General features: G+C 34.9%; 1 protein-coding gene across 4 annotated transcripts in view; it reads right to left on the bottom strand.

Annotated features, from left to right (window-relative positions):
- ccnh (cyclin H) overlaps positions 1-22878 on the bottom strand; it is a 36663-nt gene extending 13785 nt beyond the window's left edge. The window contains exons 1-5 of one of the 4 annotated variants that reach the window (XM_028804720.2): positions 22798-22878; positions 19144-19267; positions 17260-17382; positions 15106-15179; positions 5123-5333 (exon numbers count right to left, since the gene is read on the bottom strand). In XM_028804720.2, coding sequence (XP_028660553.1) covers positions 5123-5333; positions 15106-15179; positions 17260-17382; positions 19144-19260 — 525 coding nt within the window. In that variant the 5' untranslated portion in view covers positions 19261-19267; positions 22798-22878. Of the gene's footprint in view, positions 1-5122; positions 5334-15105; positions 15180-17259; positions 17383-19143; positions 19268-22790 lie in introns of all 4 variants that reach the window. The other 3 variants (XM_028804723.2, XM_028804724.2, XM_028804726.2) reach the window with 3 other exon arrangements.
- Positions 22879-23203: the final 325 nt, after the last annotated feature.

The raw sequence follows: 23203 nt of genomic DNA, 5'->3' as shown, positions 1-23203 counted from the left end.
TGCAAACTTTCAGAAATGGTAAGAAATGCATTTTAAAAAAGAGGCTATATGAAAATAACATACTAAATAACAGCCAGCATGCGTCTGACAAACCAAGTTTTTAGGTTTTTTTGAGCAGTCTACTGCAGTAGTTGACAAAGGCAAGTCATACAACAAAATTTACTGAAGTCATTTGTGGAATGAGGTCAACAGTGGAGTCCCTCAGGGGTCTGTCTTACAACAGTTACTTCTTCTAATTTATAGGTTTTTATATAGTTAGTAAACTTGTGAAATTTGCAGAGGATACTAAAACTGGAGGAATGGCAGACATAAATGAGGCAGAAAAAACAATATAAAAAGGACTTAGACAAGCTACAGAAGTGGGAGACCACTTTGGAAGAGCAGTTTAATGCAGAAAACTGCTCACATGGGCAAAAGGAGTATCAATTATAAAAGATGGATGGCAATGATGGATGCAACCTCTGAAAAGGATTTAAGGAGTTTATGTTTTCCTGATCTAAGAAATGCATAAAATTTATTAAAAGGGCAATTAAAATGTTAGCATATATTGTAAACACTGTTGAAAAGTAAATCAAGGGACGTTATGCTCAGACTATGTACTGCAATAATAAGACTGCTTCTACAGTACTGTGTTCCATTCTCTACAAGAAAAGACATAGCAGCACCTGAACTTTCACAGAGGAGGAGATGAATCAAGTACATCCTAGGCCCTAAGGGCATGTAGTACTCTGACAGACACGGAATTAAACCCAGTTAGTCTTAATCAGAGAAGACTGCATCGGGACTGAATCCACTGCCCCTATTTATCAAGTGTCTCATAATTACTCCTAGGAATTTCACTAAAAGTCTGCCAAGGATAAGAATTTGTCCTACCACCGAGTAGGACAATGGAAGAATTTATGAAGCATCCTACAGTTAGTTCCAATGAATGAATCACTTAAGTTTATTGGACCCCAAGCCACATAGTGGTACTCAAGATGATGTTTTGTAATCTCCTTGGTATTCAGGATGATGCTTTATAGTTTTCTGATGCTAACACTAAGACTTCACAAAGATTATCATAACAATAATAAACAATAAAAATGATAATCAAAGAAGGAGGAAACCATAACAACATAGGATACTGCGCTAAGATGCATGTAATTGTTGCTACTTTGCAACAATATCAAGAATAATACTATAACGTGCACCAAGATGGAAAGATTGAGACACGCACCAAATAATAGTAAAGCCTGATATTGGGCTCCTTATTTAACAATGAATGATCCACAGCCATACTTTCTGAAGAATCACCTTTCTGTTATTATGGTCACAGAAACGCATTGTAAATTAACAGTTACACTAAAATTAACCATGGCACTGTTTTTGTAGTCACATTCAGTCTTCCAGTTTTCCTTATAGTCTTTCTCTGTTCAATGCCTCTGTCTGGGATTTTCATTTATTTTCTGTGAGGCTTTGTTAATCTACCTGCCTTCTTAAACAATTCTGGGCTTGTAAAGTGTAACACGAATATTCAAAGTATTCATGTAATGCAGAGCTCAGTGTGACAGCAAAATGTGACACAGGTAATTTATTATCCTGCCCCACCTACAGTGGATATAAAAAGTCTACACACCCCTGCCAAAATCTCAGATTTTGTGTAATAAAAATTAAACCAACATAAATCCTGTCAGAACTTAGGAAAACAAAAACTGTTAAGTGAAAAAAGGAAAAAAAAAATCATACAAAAACTTGGTTGCATTAGTGTGCACACCTCCTTAACTAATACTTAGTTGAAGCACCTTTTGATTTTATTACAGAGTCTTATCAGTTCAGCACAACTGGACTTGGTGATTTTTGCCCACTCCTCCTTGCAAAAAATGTTCAGATCTGTCAAATTACGAGACTTGATTAAAATGTTTTGCTTTAAATAGATTGTATTCATATTTGAAAAGCCAAAAGAGATTCTTGTAGTCACATATTAGTAAAATAAGGTACTTTCAAATCTAGTGACATTTTTGTCTGTTTAGTTTGGTAAATGGTACAAGGGATATTTTCATCATTGTCATAAGCAGAGCAGAGATGTTAATTTTACAGTTGACCAAAAAAAGGGATTACAAAGAGAGTTAATGTATAGATGAGGTATTGAAGCTTGTAAAACTAGAAGAAACGGGCACTTTACTGTTTTAGTATGAATTAGGAAACACTCACAGCTCCTGTTCTCCAAAAACGGAAGTTCATGTGCTTTTAACAAAACAAAGCAGCCCAGGTCACTCTGCTAAGGGTGCTGCCATCTTTTTCATGCCTTAGTAGTACGCACAACTTTCTTTTGCGGTCAGACTCATGAAGGCACCATAGTGTCATTATGTGGCAGAGGCAGCCCGCATCTCCAATTCTTTGGTAATGTATGACTTTCTTTTGTGCTCTTAAGTAGTGCTAATGAAGTGACTAAAGTACTGCTTGTTTGCCAGCATGCATCTCTCTGATGTTCACATATCTGCAATCTTTATCCTGCATTACACTCAATCCATTATACTTGTGATGTTCACAACTTTATTGTTAACAGTTTCTTCTTGCAAGTCCTGAGGAAGTCATATTGTGTTGTTTGTCGCTCCTGGTCAGTGCTGACATTTTGTATGTTGCACTTGATGCTGAACAGAATATGATGCTGCTGCTGTTCTTCTGCAGTCTGTACCGTAGCTCAATATCTCTATATTCAAGGTGCCCTCTTGCTTAGGTAGGTGGGCCAGAGTTCCACTTTCTAGTCATCTTTCATTCATCATCAGTGAAACAGTTCTTGGTTTTGGCTTAATGTCGAGCCGAGTTCATGGATTGTATTGTTTTTCATGTCATAACAGTGTTTAGTTGATGTGTGTCTGACTGGCCTATGCAGTGTGCCTCATCATCAGCAGTGTCACCCGACTTCTTGTCCTGTGAGTCATGGCACATGCATGCACGGTTGTTTTTTTTTTTTTTCCTCTCTCTATGTCACACATTACTGTGCTGTCACACAAGCCGAATTACATGGCCAGTGCTGCCTGCCATCCAATTCCTGGGTTGTGTTATGTGTTTCATGGAATAAGCTCTAGAATTAAGATTAAGCCCAGTACTTTGGGAGGTTTGCATTGCATGCATATACATACATACATATACACATATATAGATTGCTGAAACTCAGATTTACAAAAATACTAGAACTATATTTAATCACACCACTAAATTACAATTATATAAATATCTACTCAAAATCCCTTCAGCAACTGCAGACACATTCTCTTACAAATAATCTGTTATCTTTCATCAGTATGTGGCAGAAAATGAGCTTATCTTCACTGCATCTCAGGAGTGGGTATATCATAAACAGAGAGTTAAAGGATAAGTCTGGTATTTTTCAAGATGAAATAATTTCTTCAGAAACATGGTCAAAATACATTTATCACAGAAAATTGTTTTCTAAAGTTAAGCATTTACGACAAATTTTTAAAAATATATAGCCAGTCCCAGACTTTTACAATTAATTCTATGGGACACGGGGCTCCAAAGGAAAATAAAAGCATTAAAAATGAATAAATTCAGTTTTACATGGCAAATGCATATCTACCATGTTTGTGAAGAATAACCTTATCCTTTAAGTTTAGAGATTTCTCACTATATCTACAGAAACAAATTCCATCATGCAGCCAACATCATAGAGAAATGCCACATTATAATCCAAAAGCTGTCTGGGAATAGATTGAATTGTTAAATAAGCTTGAAAATGAATTATATGAACAAACTTTAATAAAAACAAGTTATTAGCACAGTTTACACCATGTTTGCACCATACATCTACACAAGTGGTACTAGAAGTATACTATTCAACTTTTTCCAACAGTTTAGTTTTAGAATGTTCTGACTGACACTATAAATACAGTTGGTAGAGAAGCACTGCAATCAGCCCCATACATGGATAAGACAAATAGGTGAAAGGTGTATAGGATTTCTGGATTATCACTTCACAAAAATTTGATGTAGTATATGTAAAACAATATTTTCAGTCTATGTTCAGTAAGAGACTGCTGCTCTCAACATACAAACATCTTTGACTATGATGTTCACTCAAGCACATTTTTTACACACTCTGTCAACCATGAATCTTTGTGCTTTCAGAGTGTTTTACTCATCTGCAATGACACATTGCACTGCAAGAAACTTCTTATATTGCAAGGAGGGCAGAACATTTGAGAACAAAGTGCCTGTTCTTAATACCATATGTCTAAAACTGTCAGATATTCCAACAAACTTCCAAAGAAGCCCTCTAATTAAATTATGAGCAGAATAAAGTTTAACTTTCAAGCTAAACCAAGCAATACTGTCTCCCTTAAAAGCAGCATGAGTTCCTTGCCACGCCTGCATGTAAAGTTAGCACAAGTAAACCTTAACAAAATGTATATTAATACAGTTCTCCAATTGTACATTCATATACAACCCTGAAGAATGACACATCCTGGCACATCTATACCAGGCCAAATTATGCTCGCCAATTAACCTATAATGGAAGTCCTCAAATGATACTGGAATACCTGAAGGCAGATCATAAAAATAAAGTGAGAACATGCACACTACATACATACATAGTGAGTGACCAGGTTGTGGGCTCTGTAAAAGCAATTCTGGAAAAAAATATATTGTATTCAATATGCTATACTTCATGGAAAATGTTGCTTTTGTGAGTCAATCTACTCCTAGTAGTCATGGGAGGAAAAGCTTTGATATGTGTATTTATTGTATAGTTTAATTGTTCCATGTATACTTCGTCTGGGCATCGTTACTGTACATAAATATGTTCTCATTACTTGTTGCTCAGAAAATTAACAACTTTTGCCCCATACTGACGTACAAAATGAAACCATTCTGCAGCAAATACTGGATGAGTTAGGCACCTTAACTTCAAAACAACATAATTAGTCAATTAGTATTAAATGAAGACTGGGTAAACGAAATTTGGGTGTAAATAGAAAGAAAATAAACTAGTAAACACTACACTGAAATGCTTATATTTAACACTGGACAGAACTGTATTAATAAAGTTTGATTTCTGAAATATGCTTAACAAGCTTTAGGGTAGCAAAAGCATTAAAAATTTTTAAGTGAAAAGTAGTACCTTTATATCTATAAGTAAGCCTTCTAATGGTCTGTATGGATTATGGACAACAAGATGAAAGTTCAGTTGTTGAATAAGCAGAAGTTCGTATTCCAAGATTTGTTCCAGTGCTTTGTCTTGATCGGATGGATTTTCTCTCAGGTTTCCCACAAACTGAGTGCTGGAAACATTGAACTCATCTACTTTACAGGCCAGAAAACAACAGGTCAACCTACAGATTTAATGTTTAAAACATGGTTTTATAAAAACAAAAGCAAAATTCAATGCGAAAACTTTATTTAGAATTGCACTGACATTTAGGAATAACACTGACAGGTAGGAAAATGAGCATTGCAGACACTGAAAAAACTAATTACATGGGGAATTTAAAGCAGTTGTAATAATAAATAGATGCAATGAAAAATAACATATTTTAGTGTATCTTTTGAAAAAGGACCACCACCTTTTGCCCATTATGATGAATGCTCAACAGTTTTAACAAAAAAATAGCAGAAGTCATAGATCTCAGGTTCAGGAGTGAATTGGAGTGGGATCAGAAGCAGAATGGAGAAACATTTTAAAATCTGCTTAAATCAGATCAAACAGCAGAAAAGTAGGACAGAAGAGGTATTATAAAAAATCAAAGCATTTAAAATTACCATAAGGTCAATCAAAGAAGTGGAGTGAAAAAAGAAAAAACACATCTTTAAAATACTGCACTATTGTATAGAGTGTTTACGGCAGTGTTTTTCAACCTGTGTGCTATGGCAATAATAGTGTAGTGCACCTGGTCTGAACCTAAGAGGGACAAGCTTCTCAGGTGGTCATGACCTATCTGAGGAGGACAGGACTACCTGGCACAAAAGCAGACCCGCGATCACTATGTTGCAGATGCAGCACTTAAAGCACTTTGGAGGCATCCCCCGGCTGCTAGAGTCTCTTTGCCTGTGTGTTTGATCCCTGAGAGCCTCAACAGGTCTGGTGGTTATTGGGCTACGAGTTGTTGGCAAAAGGACGAAGCAGTTGGGAGAAGCCACCAAAGGGCTCACTAAGTACAGTTTCTGCAACTGTTGATCTCAAAGCTACTTATTTACAGGCTTCACTGATAAGTCCTGCCTCTTCGGACAGTTGAGTATGTGTATGAGATATAATGTGCTTGTTGTCAGCAGAATAGTGGTGTGCCTTTCAGTTACAAAAAGTGTGCCAACACAGGAAAAAGACAGGGAAACACTGGTCTAGATTAACACAATGAAATAAAACAGTGCACTGTAAAACAATCATTTTCTTACAATCAATTGTCAGTTTTTACCTTTTAAGAAGACATTTTCCCCCAATCATACTCAAATTATATTTGAACAATGGCATTCACTGTGACAGTCCTAGTTTAAATGTGACATCACCTTACCAGTATAGTTTTTGTAATCACACAATATTGTGTCCCCCGTAAATATTTTGCATAAGCACAAACATTTTTGAAGAGTAAGGACCATAGCTGTATTCGCAATACTCTAGGATTTCAACAGCACATTATGCAAATGGTGTGTTTTCAGAGATCTGCAAGACTTTTTTGCTGATGATGAGTGGCTCATAAATGATTATTGACTATTATGGGGACTCTTCATGAACCTCTATCAGATGCTATGTCTCACTCACACTGATATCTCTCACATAATTATTGACTATTTCTTGTTGATTATATGATTCACTATTTAAATGCTGCTGGATGCATTTTATTGATACCACAGAATTCCACACACTTAAATTAGGTTGCCAAGCATTGTTTTCTGTTGTGGGTCTGCTGGCATAGATCTCCAACAGCAAACTAAACATGAGGCTACCAATATTTAACTTTTATTAAAGCCTTCTCAAACTCTGTACCTTGAAAAAAAAAAATGATGCACAAGAATCTTCATTTCATACTGTAAATTTAAAATTAAATTTTGGTCTTTTAATGATTGCAGTTTAGCTTTCACTCTGATGTCAGGCAATGTCCAGTTGAAAGGTGAACTTTTGTTGCACTTTTATTTTTATAAAGGGCATTTGATATTCCTAAAGGCCTGCTTGTTATATAATTTTTTTACCCACATGTATTATAAGAATTCTGACAGTCCATGTCAATTAAATAAATCTTAAACATGATCTGCCCACACCTTGCTTCACAGCACAAACATTATCTTTTTAATAACATGCAGAATTTGTTGTGTGCAGATACACATAAACAAAACATTCTATTCAAGTAAGTTATATTAAAAACCTTTGTTGTGATTAAAGAATCTCAAGAGTATTTTGGCCTGTTCTGCAAAAATTACTTATATTTGATTTTTTCTGCATTATGTCTTCCTTTCTTTCCTCTTACCATACAAAGAAAATTTTGGCCATTAAAAACACTTTCGTAATGGAACAGTAGCCTCTTTGCTCAGTTTTCTTATTGATTGTTTTATTGGTTTACAGCTGGGTATTCCCATTTCTGTCCATTTGTTTGTGTATACAATCTATCTTGAATCAATTCTTTTAATATGAGACGGACAAAGAAGTGTCATTTTTCAGGCATGTTTAAATTTATTAAAATTGTACTGTTTCCAAAAATATTGAGTCCAATTTAATATATTATTTCTTTGTGTATAATATACATCACTTCCAGGCACTTTAAGGTGTTTGAGTATTAATAAAACTGTTTACATACAACTAGAGCACAGGCAGGTTACTTGACTTATTCACAGGCTGGAGGTCTAAAATGCAATACTATGGTTAGGTTCATGGTCTTTATTAAGTGATGTTGCAAAGGTACTGACCTACTTCAAAGCAAAAATGTACCACTTAATCCACAAATCCTATACTATCTTATTTGTCATCTCTAATTGTGATGGGATAGGTGCTGGCTGACTTTTATGAGTTTGACTAGAACTGGCAAAACAGCATTTTTCAATCTACAGGCCAATTCCTGATTTATGAGTGGTTCTTTAAGTTTGAAGTACAGAACATTTAACCAGTATGTACTGTATAAAACCAAATGCATAAAAGCTTCACAGCTTTACACAGCTTACATACAATGTATATACTTCATAAAAAGGATGTCCTTTGCTTCAATAAATTCTGGATACTCATTTCTATCAGTTTCAATTTCATCTTTAAGAATATTCTTAGTTGTAAAAAAGATGCATCATTAGAGGAGACTGCTCAGATTGAAATAATTCAAATAACATCAAATTCAAAGAAAATTAAAAGAAAGATAATTTAATGGATTTTGTTTTGTTATAATTATAATACAGGACGTTTGAGGGTAGGATGTATTTATTATGAAAAATACTTCCAAATACTAGTAGATTTATTTCTAGTTGAGGAAAATGACTACACATAAGGTTGATGCAGTGGTCCTTTAGAAATGTCCTAGAGAACTGTAGGACTAAGGTGGCTACGTTACTTTTTTAATAATTTGTACTCAAAAATCAAAAGTTAATTGACAATGTATTGTTACAGAATATGTGAAGACATATGTGCCCATGAACGTTAATATCTATCCCTCAGTACCACTGAAATATTAGGCTAAGGAAAAAAACTACTTTTCCTGTTAGAAGTGTTAGCAGAGCCAGCCTAAGCTATTTATTAAAAAGCATGTGGACAATTTATCAGACTAGCTTTTTCAGTTTTATCCTTATGTATTTTCATTTTTAATACTGTATCCAGTGCATCCGGAAAGTATTCACAGCGCATCACTTTTTCCACTTTTTGTTATGTTACAGCCTTATTCCAAATGGATTAAATTCATTTTTTTCCTCAGAATTCTACACACAACACCCCATAATGACAACGTGAAAAAAGTTTACTTGAGATTTTTGCAAATTTATTAAAAAATAAAAAAACTGAGAACTCACATGTACATAAGTATTCACAGCCTTTGCTCAATACTTTGTCGATGCACCTTTGGAAGCAATTACAGCCTCAAGTCTTTTTGAATATGATGCCACAAGCTTGGCACACCTATCCTTGGCCAGTTTTGCCCATTCCTCTTTGCAGCACCTCTCAAGCTCCATCAGGTTGGATGGGAAGCGTCGGTGCACAGCCATTTTAAGATCTCTCCAGAGATGTTCAATCAGATTCAAGTCTGGGCTCAGGCTGGGCCACTCAAGGACATTCATGGAGTTGTCCTGAAGCCACTCCTTTCATATCTTGGCTGTGTGCTTATTGTCGTTGTCCTGATGAAAGATGAACCATCGCCCCAGTCTGAGGTCAAGAGCGCTCTGGAGCAGGTTTTCATCCAGGATGTCTCTGTACATTGCTGCAGTCATCTTTCCCTTTATCCTGACTAGTCTCCCAGTTCCTGCCGCTGAAACACATCCCCACAGCATGATGCTGCCACCACCATGCTTCACTGTAGGGATGGTATTAGCCTGGTGATGAGCGGTGCCTGGTTTCCTCCAAACGTGACGCCTGGAATTCACACCAAAGAGTTCAATCTTTATCTCATCAGACCAGAGAATTTTCTTTCTCATGGTCTGAGAGTCCTTCAGGTGCCTTTTGGCAAACTCCAGGCGGACTGCCATGTGCCTTTTACTAAGGAGTGGCTTCCGTCTGGCCACTCTACCATACAGGCCTGATTGGTGGATTGCTGCAGAGATGGTTGTCCTCTCTCCACAGAGGACCTCTGGAGCTCTGACAGAGTGACCATCGGGTTCTTGGTCACCTTCCTGACTAAGGCCCTTCTCCCCCGATCGCTCAGTTTAGATGGCCGACCAGCTCTAGGAAGAGTCCTGGTGGTTTCGAACTCCTTCTACTTACAGATGATGGAGGCCACTGTGCTCATTGGAACCTTCAAAGCAGCAGAATTTTTTCTGTAACTGTCCCCAGATTTGTGCCTCGAGACAATCTTGTCTCAGAGGTCTACAGACAATTCCTTTGACTTCATGCTTGGTTTGTGCTCTGACATGAACTGTCAACTGTGGGACCTTATATAGACAGGTGTGTGCCTTTCCAAATCACGTCCAATCAACTGAATTTACCACAGGTGGACTCCAATTAAGCTGCAGAAACATCTCAAGGATGATCAGGCGAAACAGGATGCATCTGAGCTCAATTTTGAGCTTCATGTCAAAGGCTGTGAATACTTATGTACATGTGCTTTCTCAATTTTTTTATTTTTAATAAATTTGCAAAAATCTCAAGTAAACTTTTTTCACATTGTCATTACGGGGTGTTGTGTGTAGAACTCTGAGGAAAAAATGAACTTAATCCATTTTGGAATAAGACTGTAACATAACAAAATGTGGAAAAAGTTATGCGCTGTGAATACTTTCCGGATGCACTGTATTCAATATTTTTTACTTGAACATTTTACAGGAGAATATGTACATTAATTAAAATTAAATATATATTTTACAGCTATATTATAATAATCCAGTGTCTGAAACTTTCAATCCACAATATCTGAAACATCACATACTGTAGTAATAAACTCTTGGCTAAAAAGAGGGAGTTAGACAGGAGTTTGCTGTTTTACATTTCACTATAATTCACAGTTCTAAAATACTCTGGTTTTCACTGACATCTGCTGGAAAATAAAAGTAACAGCAACTATCTTTTTTACTTCACAACTCTTCCTAAATGTATATATATGCTCAGGATATTTTGGGAAACAATTACATCCCTGACAGTATTTGCTTGACTAATACTGTATAAAATGAAATGATCAGACAATAGTTAAAGATATGGCCAACTTCAGTATCACTCAATTTCCAGTTCTTGTTTAACTACCATAACTCCCATGCCACATTCATATAAATCAGCCGCACTGGAAAAGCTATAAATTCAAGTATGCAATTCTGTCTCGCCATTGACCAATCTTTATTCCATACATAAATTATACAACAAAAAAAAAAGGGGAAAAAAAAAAATCAGAAATAGTTTGTGTCGTCACCATTTAAGTGATTGTAAACCGATAAAAAACTGGAATAAGGTAACACTGAATCTGCTGTACATGCACATATATTGGTCATAACAAAGAAATAAAAAAAATGTGTGTTGAAATTAGTTGAGATATAATTTTTATAACAAACTCATGCCAATAAACACACTAAATGTAAGGTGTTTTTCAGCATCATTAATTTTTTCACTCATGTATACCTAAATCACTTACAGGCATAACTCAACATTAACTTCAGTGTTAACTTTAAATTACTAAACATGTTGATGTGCGAAATATCAGAAAAAAGCTAAAAAAGAAACATGCCATAATTTCAATGTAAACACAATCTAAATCCCATCTATGTTTTTTTTCTTTCTTGAGCAATACAAATGAAAGCATAAGGTGGATATTCATTTTAAAGTACAATAAATGCAAATCATTGATTACTTGTATGTTGTACAGTTAAATAACTTTGACTACTCAAAAGAAAAAATTATTTCTTCCAGGAAATTTATAGGCATTGCTTTTTTAATACATTTGTGAACACATACAAGGCGGACAGATGTGAGAATCACAATCTTTTGTAGTACTGAAATCTGAGGGTTTTTTTTTTTTTTTTGTTCTTCTTTACAAAAAGTGAGCAAGAACACTCTGCAATAATATGAATGAAATTTTATTAGGGTCATTGTCCTGCTGAAAGATGAACCATCGCCCCAGTCTGAGGTCAAGAGCGCTCTGGAGCAGGTTTTCATCCAGGATGTCTCTATACATTGTTAAGTAGGGGGAATTTAAAAATGGTCTACCCATCCAAACATTTTCTAAGCCTGCTTATCCAGAGCATGGTGACAAGTAAACTGAAGAGCATACCAGCAAGCACTGCTCATCGCAAAGTGAGGACACACACTCACACATAATGGGGACCAATTTAGCATTGCAAATCAACTTAACCTGCATTTCTTTGGACTGCAAGAGGAAACTGGAGTACCCACCTGCAGCAAAAAGCTTCTAGAAAAGAGGAGGAAAAACTCCAGTAAGTAAAAAACCTTGTATGTTAAAAGTGTCATATGTGCTTACCACTGTTTATAGAACACACAAAACAAATTTTATATATAGCCTGAAAAAAATGTATACGGATTTACAATTTAAGTTAAATTACTCACAGCATAAGTGGCACAGCACCAACTTTCTGCATATCCCCATTTTAGTTAAAATTATTTGCAATTTAAGCAACAAATAACTTTCTTCATGCCCTGGTAAACTGGAGTAAAAAAATTAAGTATGGTTTGATGTTCACCTAGATTACTGATCTGTGCAGCTACTTAAGCAAATACAGAGGTTAGAAAATTGTTTGGGCACTGTTGCTAATCATTCACAATTAAAAAAAAAATACATAAAAATTAAATCACTTTTAAAGAACAAGATTTATTACACATTTTCTGAGAAGGAACACAATCTCCAGATTATGTTTATTAAATATAAACGAAGGTTAAAGGTTACTGTATTTTGAAAGCACACAAATTCAATACCCGTTCTTTTTTGAGGTCTACAAATACACTTAAAAAAATGACAGAAACACATGAACAGTAAGGGCAATAGCCACAATATATTACATTGATAAAATAGCTACTCATCACTTCTTCTTTGAAGTTTCACTGGATCTTAATGAATTTGCAAAACAAACTTACACCAAAGATATGACACATTAATGCTAATAATAGGAAAGCATATAATTTTTTGATCAGAGCACTAAATTTACATGTCATTCATTCAAGCATGCTAAGCAGGTTAGTAGCAGTGGTACAAGGATGCTAAACAGAATGGCTTTCTTGTTCTGTAGTTGAATGAATGGGATAAACTAAGTGAAGTTCTTATACCCGAGTTCACCTTGTGCTTGTAAGCCCCTTCACTTTCAGTTGTCACTAATTAAACCATGGTTATAGAACATATATTTAGGAAGAATTAAAACAATTACTTCCACCAAAAAGACTGTTTAGTAAATTATAGTAAAAAGAACTCTCTCTCTCTGGAGGTCAAACAAACTAAATAAATAACATTTAACTTAAAGGATTACTCCACCTAAAAATTTTCATTTTTTATCCGTTAAATACCTCATTCTCTTTGTAGTTGCGGCTGAAGAAAATTGTTATGGAGATAACAAAATTCTGGATACAAACTGTGTTAGTGGGGACTAACAATGAATAGCAGCAAACAATATGAAAATGTCAATGAAAAAATCTCCAATTACTCAAATTGCATAATCCATGTCAGGTATCCAGTCGCATGCTTATAAAACATTCTAAATGTGTATTTATGGCTAAAATATTGTTTAATAAACCATTTCCATAAAACCCCAACATTAACAAAAGTGGGCACTTAAATTGAAGACCCCTTTATCAAGAAGATATTCTGTACAGTAATAGCTCATTTACTGGTTAACACCCACTTCACTTTATATTAGCACTGTAGAGATGTGTACAATTACAGATTCAAAGTTCAAGAGAGCGGTGCGAAAAATATGTTGTATTTGTGCATATACAAGATGCTTTAGGGTTCTTCCATGTCAATACTATGCTATCCCTAAAATGAAAAAATACCATGTTATAAGTGATTACAATATAAAAACTGAATAGCGAAAAAACCAATACTTTAAAATTGATTATTTTTTACTAAAGCTAGCTTATGAAGTCATGCACATTTCCAGAAAATTTGGTCTTTGGTTTTTGAGTTGTTAACCAATATTAAAATATAGTTTTTTTTTCAATAGCATAGTATTTGCACGAAATATAGAGCTGGAAAACAGCTGTATAACGATATGAGAAACATTTCTGTGCAACTTATATTTAGAGAGATATAGTCAGTCAAAGTCATAATCCCTCCTCAATCAGTTCAAACTTTGTTAGCTTAAACTTCCCTTAATATTGATCCAAGACACATGCAATTTCAGTTTCATGGGTTATTCATATGACCAAATCAGTATGCCAGGTTTTGTTAAAATCTGTGATGATGAGGTCCAAAAGTGTGATGATTTGACATGGAATTGCACTTTAACAAACAGGAGATCAACATAACACTGCACTTTCACATAAAGCTGATGCAAAAACTGGAAGTACTGAATTTATGGATTAATAAACAATGAATGAGGAGAAAGGTGGTTCTTAAATTCAAAAAAGTTTGGAATTTGTGTGCAACATTTAACCATTTTTTCACTATATCTCTTTATTTTTGTCAGTTATTGGATGCAGAAGCAAATTTCATATTTTCGTAGATAAATATGACTAATGAAAAAACATTAAACCTTAATCTGCATGAGTGAAAGCAAGAGGCCACAAGCAGAGATAATACCAGGATCTAAAGCAACTAAAAATTAATATGTTCAAGGGCTTACTCCCTTAACACAGGTTTCTGTTTGATTAGTAATAGTAAGCCATCATAATAAGTATATTTGTTTGTGGGCTGTATCACATAACAGTATAAAGGACTGTCCTACTATTAAAACGGTAGATTTTGTTGGTTGCTTATGAAGATCAGGAGGCTTTATGCATTCAGAATTACAAGAAACAACTTTTACTTGGCCTAGTGTTGGTGTAAAACAGATTATTGATACTACAGCAGGAAAAGCATTTATAAAAAGTACTACACAGTCAATCATAGGCATATTAGTTGAAGGGAAAAAACATTAAATTTCTATAAATGTGAGGCAGCAGTATCAACTAATGTACCGCCTTCCTGACTGCCATACCGGAAAGTCAAATGAATATATAGCACTGAAATCTATTTCTCTTTAACACATTCAACATCTAAAATGTACCACAGTTATTTGTAACCTACACTTGAAAATGCATTACAAATGGATTCCATAGAAATACCTCGACTATGGACTTGGGATATCAGGGAAAAAGGAAAAATACCATAATCTGGCTAGTAAGATTTTCCATTTCTTACATAAGTAGTTAAACAAGATTGTAAATATTGCCTTTTTAAACAGGAGGAAAGTAGCAATCAGTAAGACTGGGAACTACTACAAACAAAGTGAAATATGTTGGCTGACCAAGAAAAAAATTTCATATATTGATGGTAAAAGAAAGAAAGAAAATCAGCTACTTACATTATTATTCTTGGATGATATTCCATTAATGAGTTATTCAAGTAAAATCTTCTAAAATACATGCCTGCCGTACCCTAATAAAAATTAAACTGATTAATAAAATCCAACAGATAACTTTAAACAATGATTAAAGCTCCATATATGCTATGTTATAGGAGCTAACAAGCTGTATCAGGAAGAGAACTTAAAAAAAGAAAAAACATTTCATCTTATTAAAACAAAAAGTTTGCTAAAGTACTTTGTGTTGTAGTTGTGTTCAAAATATTTTTTAAAATATTCCATCCAGAAATGGTGTTTTTTATGTTACCTACCCCATGCAGTTTGTAGTGATGGCCGAGAAAAATTTTAATCTCATGTTTTCATACAGAAGAGACAGGAAAATGTTTATGATATAAAAGAACCCAATAGTAACTAATGTTGTACAGAAGCAAGCAATGTAAAACAAATGTCTATCTAAAAAAGACAAAAAAAAAAAAAAAAATCTCACATTAGTCATGTCCAATAATCCACATCAGTTATGCAGTCGTATTCTCAACCATGCAAAACACACGCTTTTTTCACAAAAAAAATATTAAGACGATCGTTTCTGGAAAGATTAGCACACATCCCAAACAGGAAATGTATTCCCATAATACTGTGCATAAAAACTGAAGATCCATCAATTAAGTCATAAACTGTTTTCTTTCGTTATGCCTGAACACAAGATTAAAAATGTTTACTTGTCCACCACTACAAAGTACAGCTTCCCACAATTAAAACATTAGTTTTTCTTTACAGGTATTTTCCCTGGTGGCAAGTATACCCTAGCTGATCAACTGTTGCTTTGTATAATTTAGATTGCTTTCTTCTCAGATATTTACCAAATTACTAATATTCTGTCAACTTTGCCCCAAAATCTTTTCATGATGTTTTGGTGTAACATGTCTACACAAAAGAATTAAAGTTTCTCTCTAGTGTGTACAGCATTAAGTCTAAATATATATAAAATAACATAATTGGCATAGTTATGGAAAGATAACTGTCTGTTATTGAAGTTTAAGATGTTGAGATGAACCAACATAAAAATTAAGATTATTAAAACACTGATTTAAAAGAAACATATGATTACATTTAAACTTGCTCCAAACTGGTTTACTTAAGTGTATATAAATTTCAAAAATGTAAAAAGCATCCCTATTGCTAGGCCCACAGACAATAATGAAGCCTGTTAGCCTTTTTAAATGATTTAGAAAACACTAACAACATGCAGCCACAGAAAACTGGCATAGTTTTTTAAGTGTAACTCTCTGTTATCATCTTCCTGTTAATTTACCTTTTTTGGTGATCTCATGACAATTAACAATGAGCAGAGCAGACAGCAGGACAAATGCCATTGAATGCTAAAAGGCTACTTTACTGTCAGAACCTCTATCATGGTCACTAATAAATAACAGCATAAATGACTAAGTAGGAGAGCAGAATGAATAGCATACTAATGACAATAATGAAAACCTTAAAACAGTACTAAAAATTCTATTATTTTTCCTGCAACACACATACAGTAATTGCTTGTTACATTCTAATTAATATTCAGCACATTCAGATGGAACATTTCTTGCATCCAATCTTACAAAATTCTAATAGATACAATTAAGGGAGTGAACTGCACAGAAAAAGACTGAGCCTGGAACCATAATGAAATATTGTAAGATATTACTAAATCTGGTTATGAAATGATATGTCTAAAGAACCTCAACACAACAATGTGCTTGAATCATGTCATAATTCAACAATTACATTAAACCACTAAGTCTGCTTTAGGATTAAAAAACGGCTGCCTGTTCAAAATTTTGGATATGAATTCCTATAGAATTAATAACAGATATAAAATCACAGACAAAAACATTTACTGTATATGCAAAAGAACAAATACCAAGATAAGTAGCAAAACATAATTCAGATTTATTTTTTTAATTATTAACTAAATCATGCAAGCATTACCTCCCAATCATATAAAGGCTGAAATGCAGCAACAAGAAAACATACTCCTGGAAGAAATTAACCTCTGGTGGGGTCAGTTTTAATGATGCAGGCCAAATAGCTGACAAGTTCTATATATTAGGTAAATAATTTACTGGAGTATAAACATTTTAAAATAATAAATATGATACCCACCACAACTGATTTGGGCATGGCTGGTTTAAAAACAGCACAAAAGTCTAGAAGCCGTTTTTCATAATGCTTATACAATGCTGCCTCTTCTTGGGGCTGTAAAAATGTTGATTCACTGATCCCTACCTGAAAAAAGTGATTGAATTTAGTAAATACTTGTTACTGAGAAAAACAATACAATGTGCTACTAACAAGAATAACCTTGATTAAAAAAAACTAAGAAAATAATGTTAGGAATAAGAAGACACTATATAATACTGTATGAATTTAATTTTGTAGCATTTCATATAATTGTAAATATATACAGTGATCCCTCGCTATATCGCGCTTCGCCTTTCGCGGCTTCACTCCATCGCGGATTTTATATGTAAGCATATTTAAATATATATCGCGGATTTTTCGCTGCTTCGCGGGTTTCTGCGGACAATGGGTCTTTTAATTTCTGGTACATGCTTCCTCAGTTGGTTTGCCCAGTTGATTTCATACAAGGGACGCTATTAGCAGATGGCTGAAAAGCTACCCAACTTACTTTCTCTCTCTCTCTCTCTTGCGCTGACGTAGGGGGCTGTTCGCACACCTAGACGATAGGGACGTTGCTACCTTCTGTGTGCAGCTGCTTTCTGAAGGACATGCTTCACGGTGCTTCGCATACTTAAAAGCTCGAAGGGCACGTATTGATTTTTGCTTGAAAAACAAACTCTCTCTCTCTCTTTGTCTGCTCCTGACGGAGGGGGTGTGAGCTGCCGCCTTCAACAGCTTTGTGCCGCGGTGCTTCGCATACTTAAGCCAAACAGCCCTATTGATTTGTTTGCTTTTGTCTCTCTCTATCTCTGTGACATGATCTGCTCCTGACACGCACTTCTTTGAAGAGGAAAATATGTTTGCATTCTTTTAATTGTGAGACGGAACTGTCATCTCTGTCTTGTCATGGAGCACAGTTTAAACTTTTGAAAAAGAGACAAATGTTTGTTTGCAGTGTTTGAATAACGTTCCTGTCTCTCTACAACCTCCTGTGTTTCTGCGCAAATCTGTGACCCAAGCATGACAATATAAAAATAACCATATAAACATATGGTTTCTACTTCGCGGATTTTCTTATTTCGCGGGTGGCTCTGGAACGCAACCCCCGCGATGGAGGAGGGATTACTGTATTCTTAAAGTAGTAGTGGCAGTGTTAATGCAACTGCCTTTCCTGTCTAATATCCCGATTCCTATTCAAACTTGATTTTTTTTGTAAAAAAGGATATGCGACATGACTATATAGAAGTTCAGTGAAGTTAACGACGGACTGAATGTAGAATGTTGGAGACACAACATTTTGGCTGTGTAACCTTCATTAGATGTGCTACTTGGCACACACCAAATGAAAAGCTACACTGCTGAAATGTTATCTAACAAACTTCCTTTTCTTTTTTTTTCCCCCAGAGTGGGAACAATCACTATCTTTTCCTCCTTCTCCTTTTCCCCTTATATAGATGTTCTTTTCAGAATACATAACTGCTGACCCATTTCCTCTGAATTTAAAAACTGCATAAATAAGTCTGAAAACTGGCCAGGAATTTTAACCATTTTAAACCTACTTAAAAATGACAATACAGTAAAGACCTAGAACACAAAAAGATGGTTCAAACATACTATCACATCACTACATAAAATCTAGTGCAAAGTCATTTAGTTCTTGTGCATTTAGGATAGACAATAACCATGACTACCCATCTACATAAACATATCTAAACATCTTTCAGCATAATTATATATGAACATTTGTTAAAGTAGCAAGACAAAATTCAGATGCCAAGGCAAGAAATGCTCTTAAACTAGAAAAGACACTAACAACTTTCTGAAAAATATGGGCATTTGCAAAACAAATAAATAAAATAAAAATACCTGTTCTGTTGCTAGTAGTTTGGAACGAAATCTCTCATTTGCTTGAACTCTTAACCTGACAAGTTCATTTTCACTGATAAATGTCCAGTACTTTTTCTGTGAACTGTTGTGATACATTGCTGTTCTAAACAGAAACAAGATCTTTAGAATTTAAAATTTAAACTCTCAACACAGACTGTAGTTATATCACATTTTGTTCCATAGGCTAATGGCATATATATTTTGAAAGTGAGACAGGAACAATTACCAAGCTGCTAGGAACTCTGAAAAGGGGCCTATATATACCTATTCTTAAACCTGGGGTTACAGGGGACTGGAGTCTATCATGGCATCAAGAGACAGATTTAGACAGAGTGCCAGTTCATTGCTGTGCTCAGTTTCGTAAGTGAAATTTATCATCACCAATTAACCTAACTTGAACATCTTTAAGAATTTGGGAGAAAATTAAGAGTTCTTGGAGGAAAATCTATGCTGTCATGTAAACAGCATGCAAATTCCACATGCATAAATCCCATGCAAAGGATTAGAACCTAGGATGCTTGATCTCTGAGACTTCACATGGAGTCACAATACACACACACACCGAGTACGTTGGCATGCAAACGTTTGGGCACCCTTGCTTAAAATGTCTATTACTGTGAATAGTTAAGTAGAGCAGAAGACAGACTGATCTCCAACAGGCATAAAGTTAAAATAATGAAAAGGTCCTAAAGCAAAAGTTTGGGCACCCAACCTGGCCAGTACTCAGCAACACCCTCTTTGGCAAATATTACAGATTGTAAACGCATTTTGATGCCAGCTTAGAAAGTCTTTTAATTCTTACTTGGGGTATTTTTACCAATTCGTCCATGCAAAAGGCTTGTATTTCAAGAAGATTCTTCAGTCGTCTTTCACGCACTGCTCCTTTGAGATCTATCCACAGATTTTCAATGATGTTTAGGTTGGAGTACTGTGAGGGCTATGACAAATCCATCAGCTTCCACCTCGAGGTATTCCATTGTAGATTATGAGGTGTGTTTTGGTTCATTCTCTTGTTGTAAGACCCGTCCTCTTTAAGTTCAACTTTTTTTTTTATAGATGGATTGATGTTTGCTTCCAGAATTTCTTGGTATTTATTATAATATCCATTATTTCCAGTACCAATGACATGTTCCCTGTCATTTGCACACTGTGGCCAAAAAGCTCTATTTTGAATTCATCAATTCACAGGACTTGGTTCTAGAATTCATCAGACTTGTTTAGATGTTATTTGCAGGCTTCAGGCACTTATGTTTGGGGTTTTGATGCACGAAAAGTTTTCTTCTGCCGACTCTACTATGTAGGTCATATTTGTTCAAGTTCACTGTATAGCAGAACAGTGCACAACCACTCCAGAGACTGCTACAGAGACTCTTTTACAGTCAAACAGGGGTTTTTATTGGGCACTCTAGAAATCCAACAAGCAGTTCTTTGAGGCAAAATTTTCTTGGTCTTCCAGACCTCAGCTTGTCCTCCACCATTCCTGTTAACTGCCCTTTCTTAATAACATTACGAACTGAGGAAACAGCTACCTGGAAATACACTCAGGTCTCAATCCGGGAGGTTTGTCATGTGGTGGGTGCGGCAACACAATGTAAAATCAACGCATGCTCACAAACTCTCTCTCTTATTATAGTCTTCTGGCTTTCTGAGCACCAATTATTTTATTTTTCAGAGTGCTAGGCAGCTGCTTAGAGGAGCCCATGGCTGCCGCTTGTTGAGACAAGGTTTGAGGAGACAGAGAATTTATACAGCTTTGCATTTGCTTTACCGGGGGTTTCCTAACGATGACTGTGAACAAGCCATCGCCCCAATGAGCTAATTAAGATCTGAGACCTTGGTAAAAGTCATCTGAGACCGCAAATATCTTGGAGTGCCCAAACTTTTGCATGGTGCTCCTTTCCTTTTTTCACTGTACAAATGTACAAAACAAAACAATACACTTATGTTGCATAAAATGCTGAAAAGAAATATGGCATCTTAAACTTTATGCTTTTTGGTGATCAATTCATCTTCTGCTCACTTAATTATTCAAAGTAACTGACATTTTAAGCAAGGGTGCCCAAACGTGTGCATGCCACCGCATAAAGTAATTCTGAACAGCTTAAATTAATGACCTCTTAACTTGATATATAAAAAGAACTATTTTACTCAAACAATATTGTTAATATCACCTATTACTCTAACATTAGATTGTAAGTAAATAAATTCAGGTGATTTTAGTTATAAATAATTAAAACAGTTCCAAAAGTGGTCTAGTACTTGAAGTACACAGCTGCCCACCATTAAAACACGTTTTTCCCAGAAGTAAATTAAGTGTACCCTTGCTGAGCCACTGTAGTTTCATATACAGTGTAGCGTGTATAGTTTTCTTTTCAGTTTGGTTGAAGGGTACAGCCACCTTGCGGATTTTTTTTAAATTACTAATATTCTAACTATTGCTCCAAAATGGATGCAGAGTAATAAATATTTAAAAAAAAAATCATCATGTTTTGTTGTAACATGTTTACACGGAAGACAAACTTTCTAGTGTAAGCAGCATAGGTTTAATGGTATATAAATACTGCATATATAAAATGGCATAGTTAACATAGCTATGGATGGTTAGTTGCCATTTATTGAAGTGTTTGATGCTGAAATGTATCTACATAAAAATTAAGATTTTCAAAACAGGTTTTATTCATTTTAATCACACAAGACAGTAGATTATCATTCTCTCTCTAGATTCTTGTTTCATTATTGATCTGATAAAAAATAAAATTAAACACCAGACAATACAGACCCTAAAAGTGAATGGACACCTATTGTTGTTCATATGAAACACATTGTTTCATGTAGAAACTTTTCTGTTAAATAAGCAATTGCCTTTTACTGGCTTCACTAATTTCGTTAATTGAATGATTCGGCTCTAATCAAATTTTATCTAAAGATGAATACAGAGTTAACAACAAAAAAAACTTAAGTTACCAGGTGTGTGCCATGTACTACAAGCATGGTTCACATTAACAAAAGCAAAATGAATAATAAATATAAGGTTAGCTCACTGCTTGCATAGATGTCCTTGAAAAGCACCGTGCTTTTATATATTAACTTGCGGCTGACTTTATATAATCAAATATCTTTAACACTTGAACTAGCATCAATATACTGAGCACTCTTAAAAATGCCATATAATTGTCAAAAGACTATTAAATGTGCCGTAAGACGATAATATTTTGTATTTTGAATCATTCAACTCAACAGTGAAGCATAAAGCAATTAGATCGATTACTTAATACATTAAATGTACACTTCTTAAACTTGTGATTTTATCGAAACTCAACTGAAAAAGTATGCTTTCCATGTACATCAAAATAGTACGTTTACCCGTTAATATCCTATACACAAACAGATAAAAATATTGATTTAAAATGATGAAGTTAATATCCTATACACAAACAGATAAAAATATTGATTTAAAATGATGAAGTATTATTTACCCCGAGATTGCGAAGTGTAAGACATGCATTTATCCCCTTGGTTTGTTTAAACCATTAGGTTTAAATAAGACTCGTTTTATTATAAAGAGACAGAGGATGAAATATTAAAAACACATTAGTATATACACAATGTAAATAAATCTGACGAACCGCTTACTTCTCTACACAGTGCAAGCTTCAGACACAGTCAGCCATGAGTTCAGAAAATTAGATTCAATGGTCGCCATGTGATGTCGTCATCGACAAATCGGAAATAAACATTGTATTTGTAAACTCACGTGCCCGGAAGCAGTGGGATGTAAGCGTGGTATACGCCCATTGTTTGGTGTTGCTAACTGGCTATTTTGCCGGTGTATTTAGCGATTTTTTTTTTTTAAAGAGCTTAGGGGTGTTTGCAGTTGACATAAGCGATTTTCTTTTCGCAAGTTGCTAATAACTTATTGCTGAAATTCACCAGAGCGCACCTACCCGCAGTGTTTATTCTAAGCCACAAGCCCCTTCTTCAGGCAAGATGTAATTTGTTGATTAATTTGTTGAGAAAAGCCAAGCAAAATGACACCTTT

Source organism: Erpetoichthys calabaricus, chromosome 7, assembly GCF_900747795.2.
Source record: "Erpetoichthys calabaricus chromosome 7, fErpCal1.3, whole genome shotgun sequence".
NCBI classification, from domain to species: Eukaryota; Metazoa; Chordata; class Cladistia; order Polypteriformes; family Polypteridae; genus Erpetoichthys; species Erpetoichthys calabaricus.
This window is presented reverse-complemented; position numbering and strand designations above follow the sequence as displayed.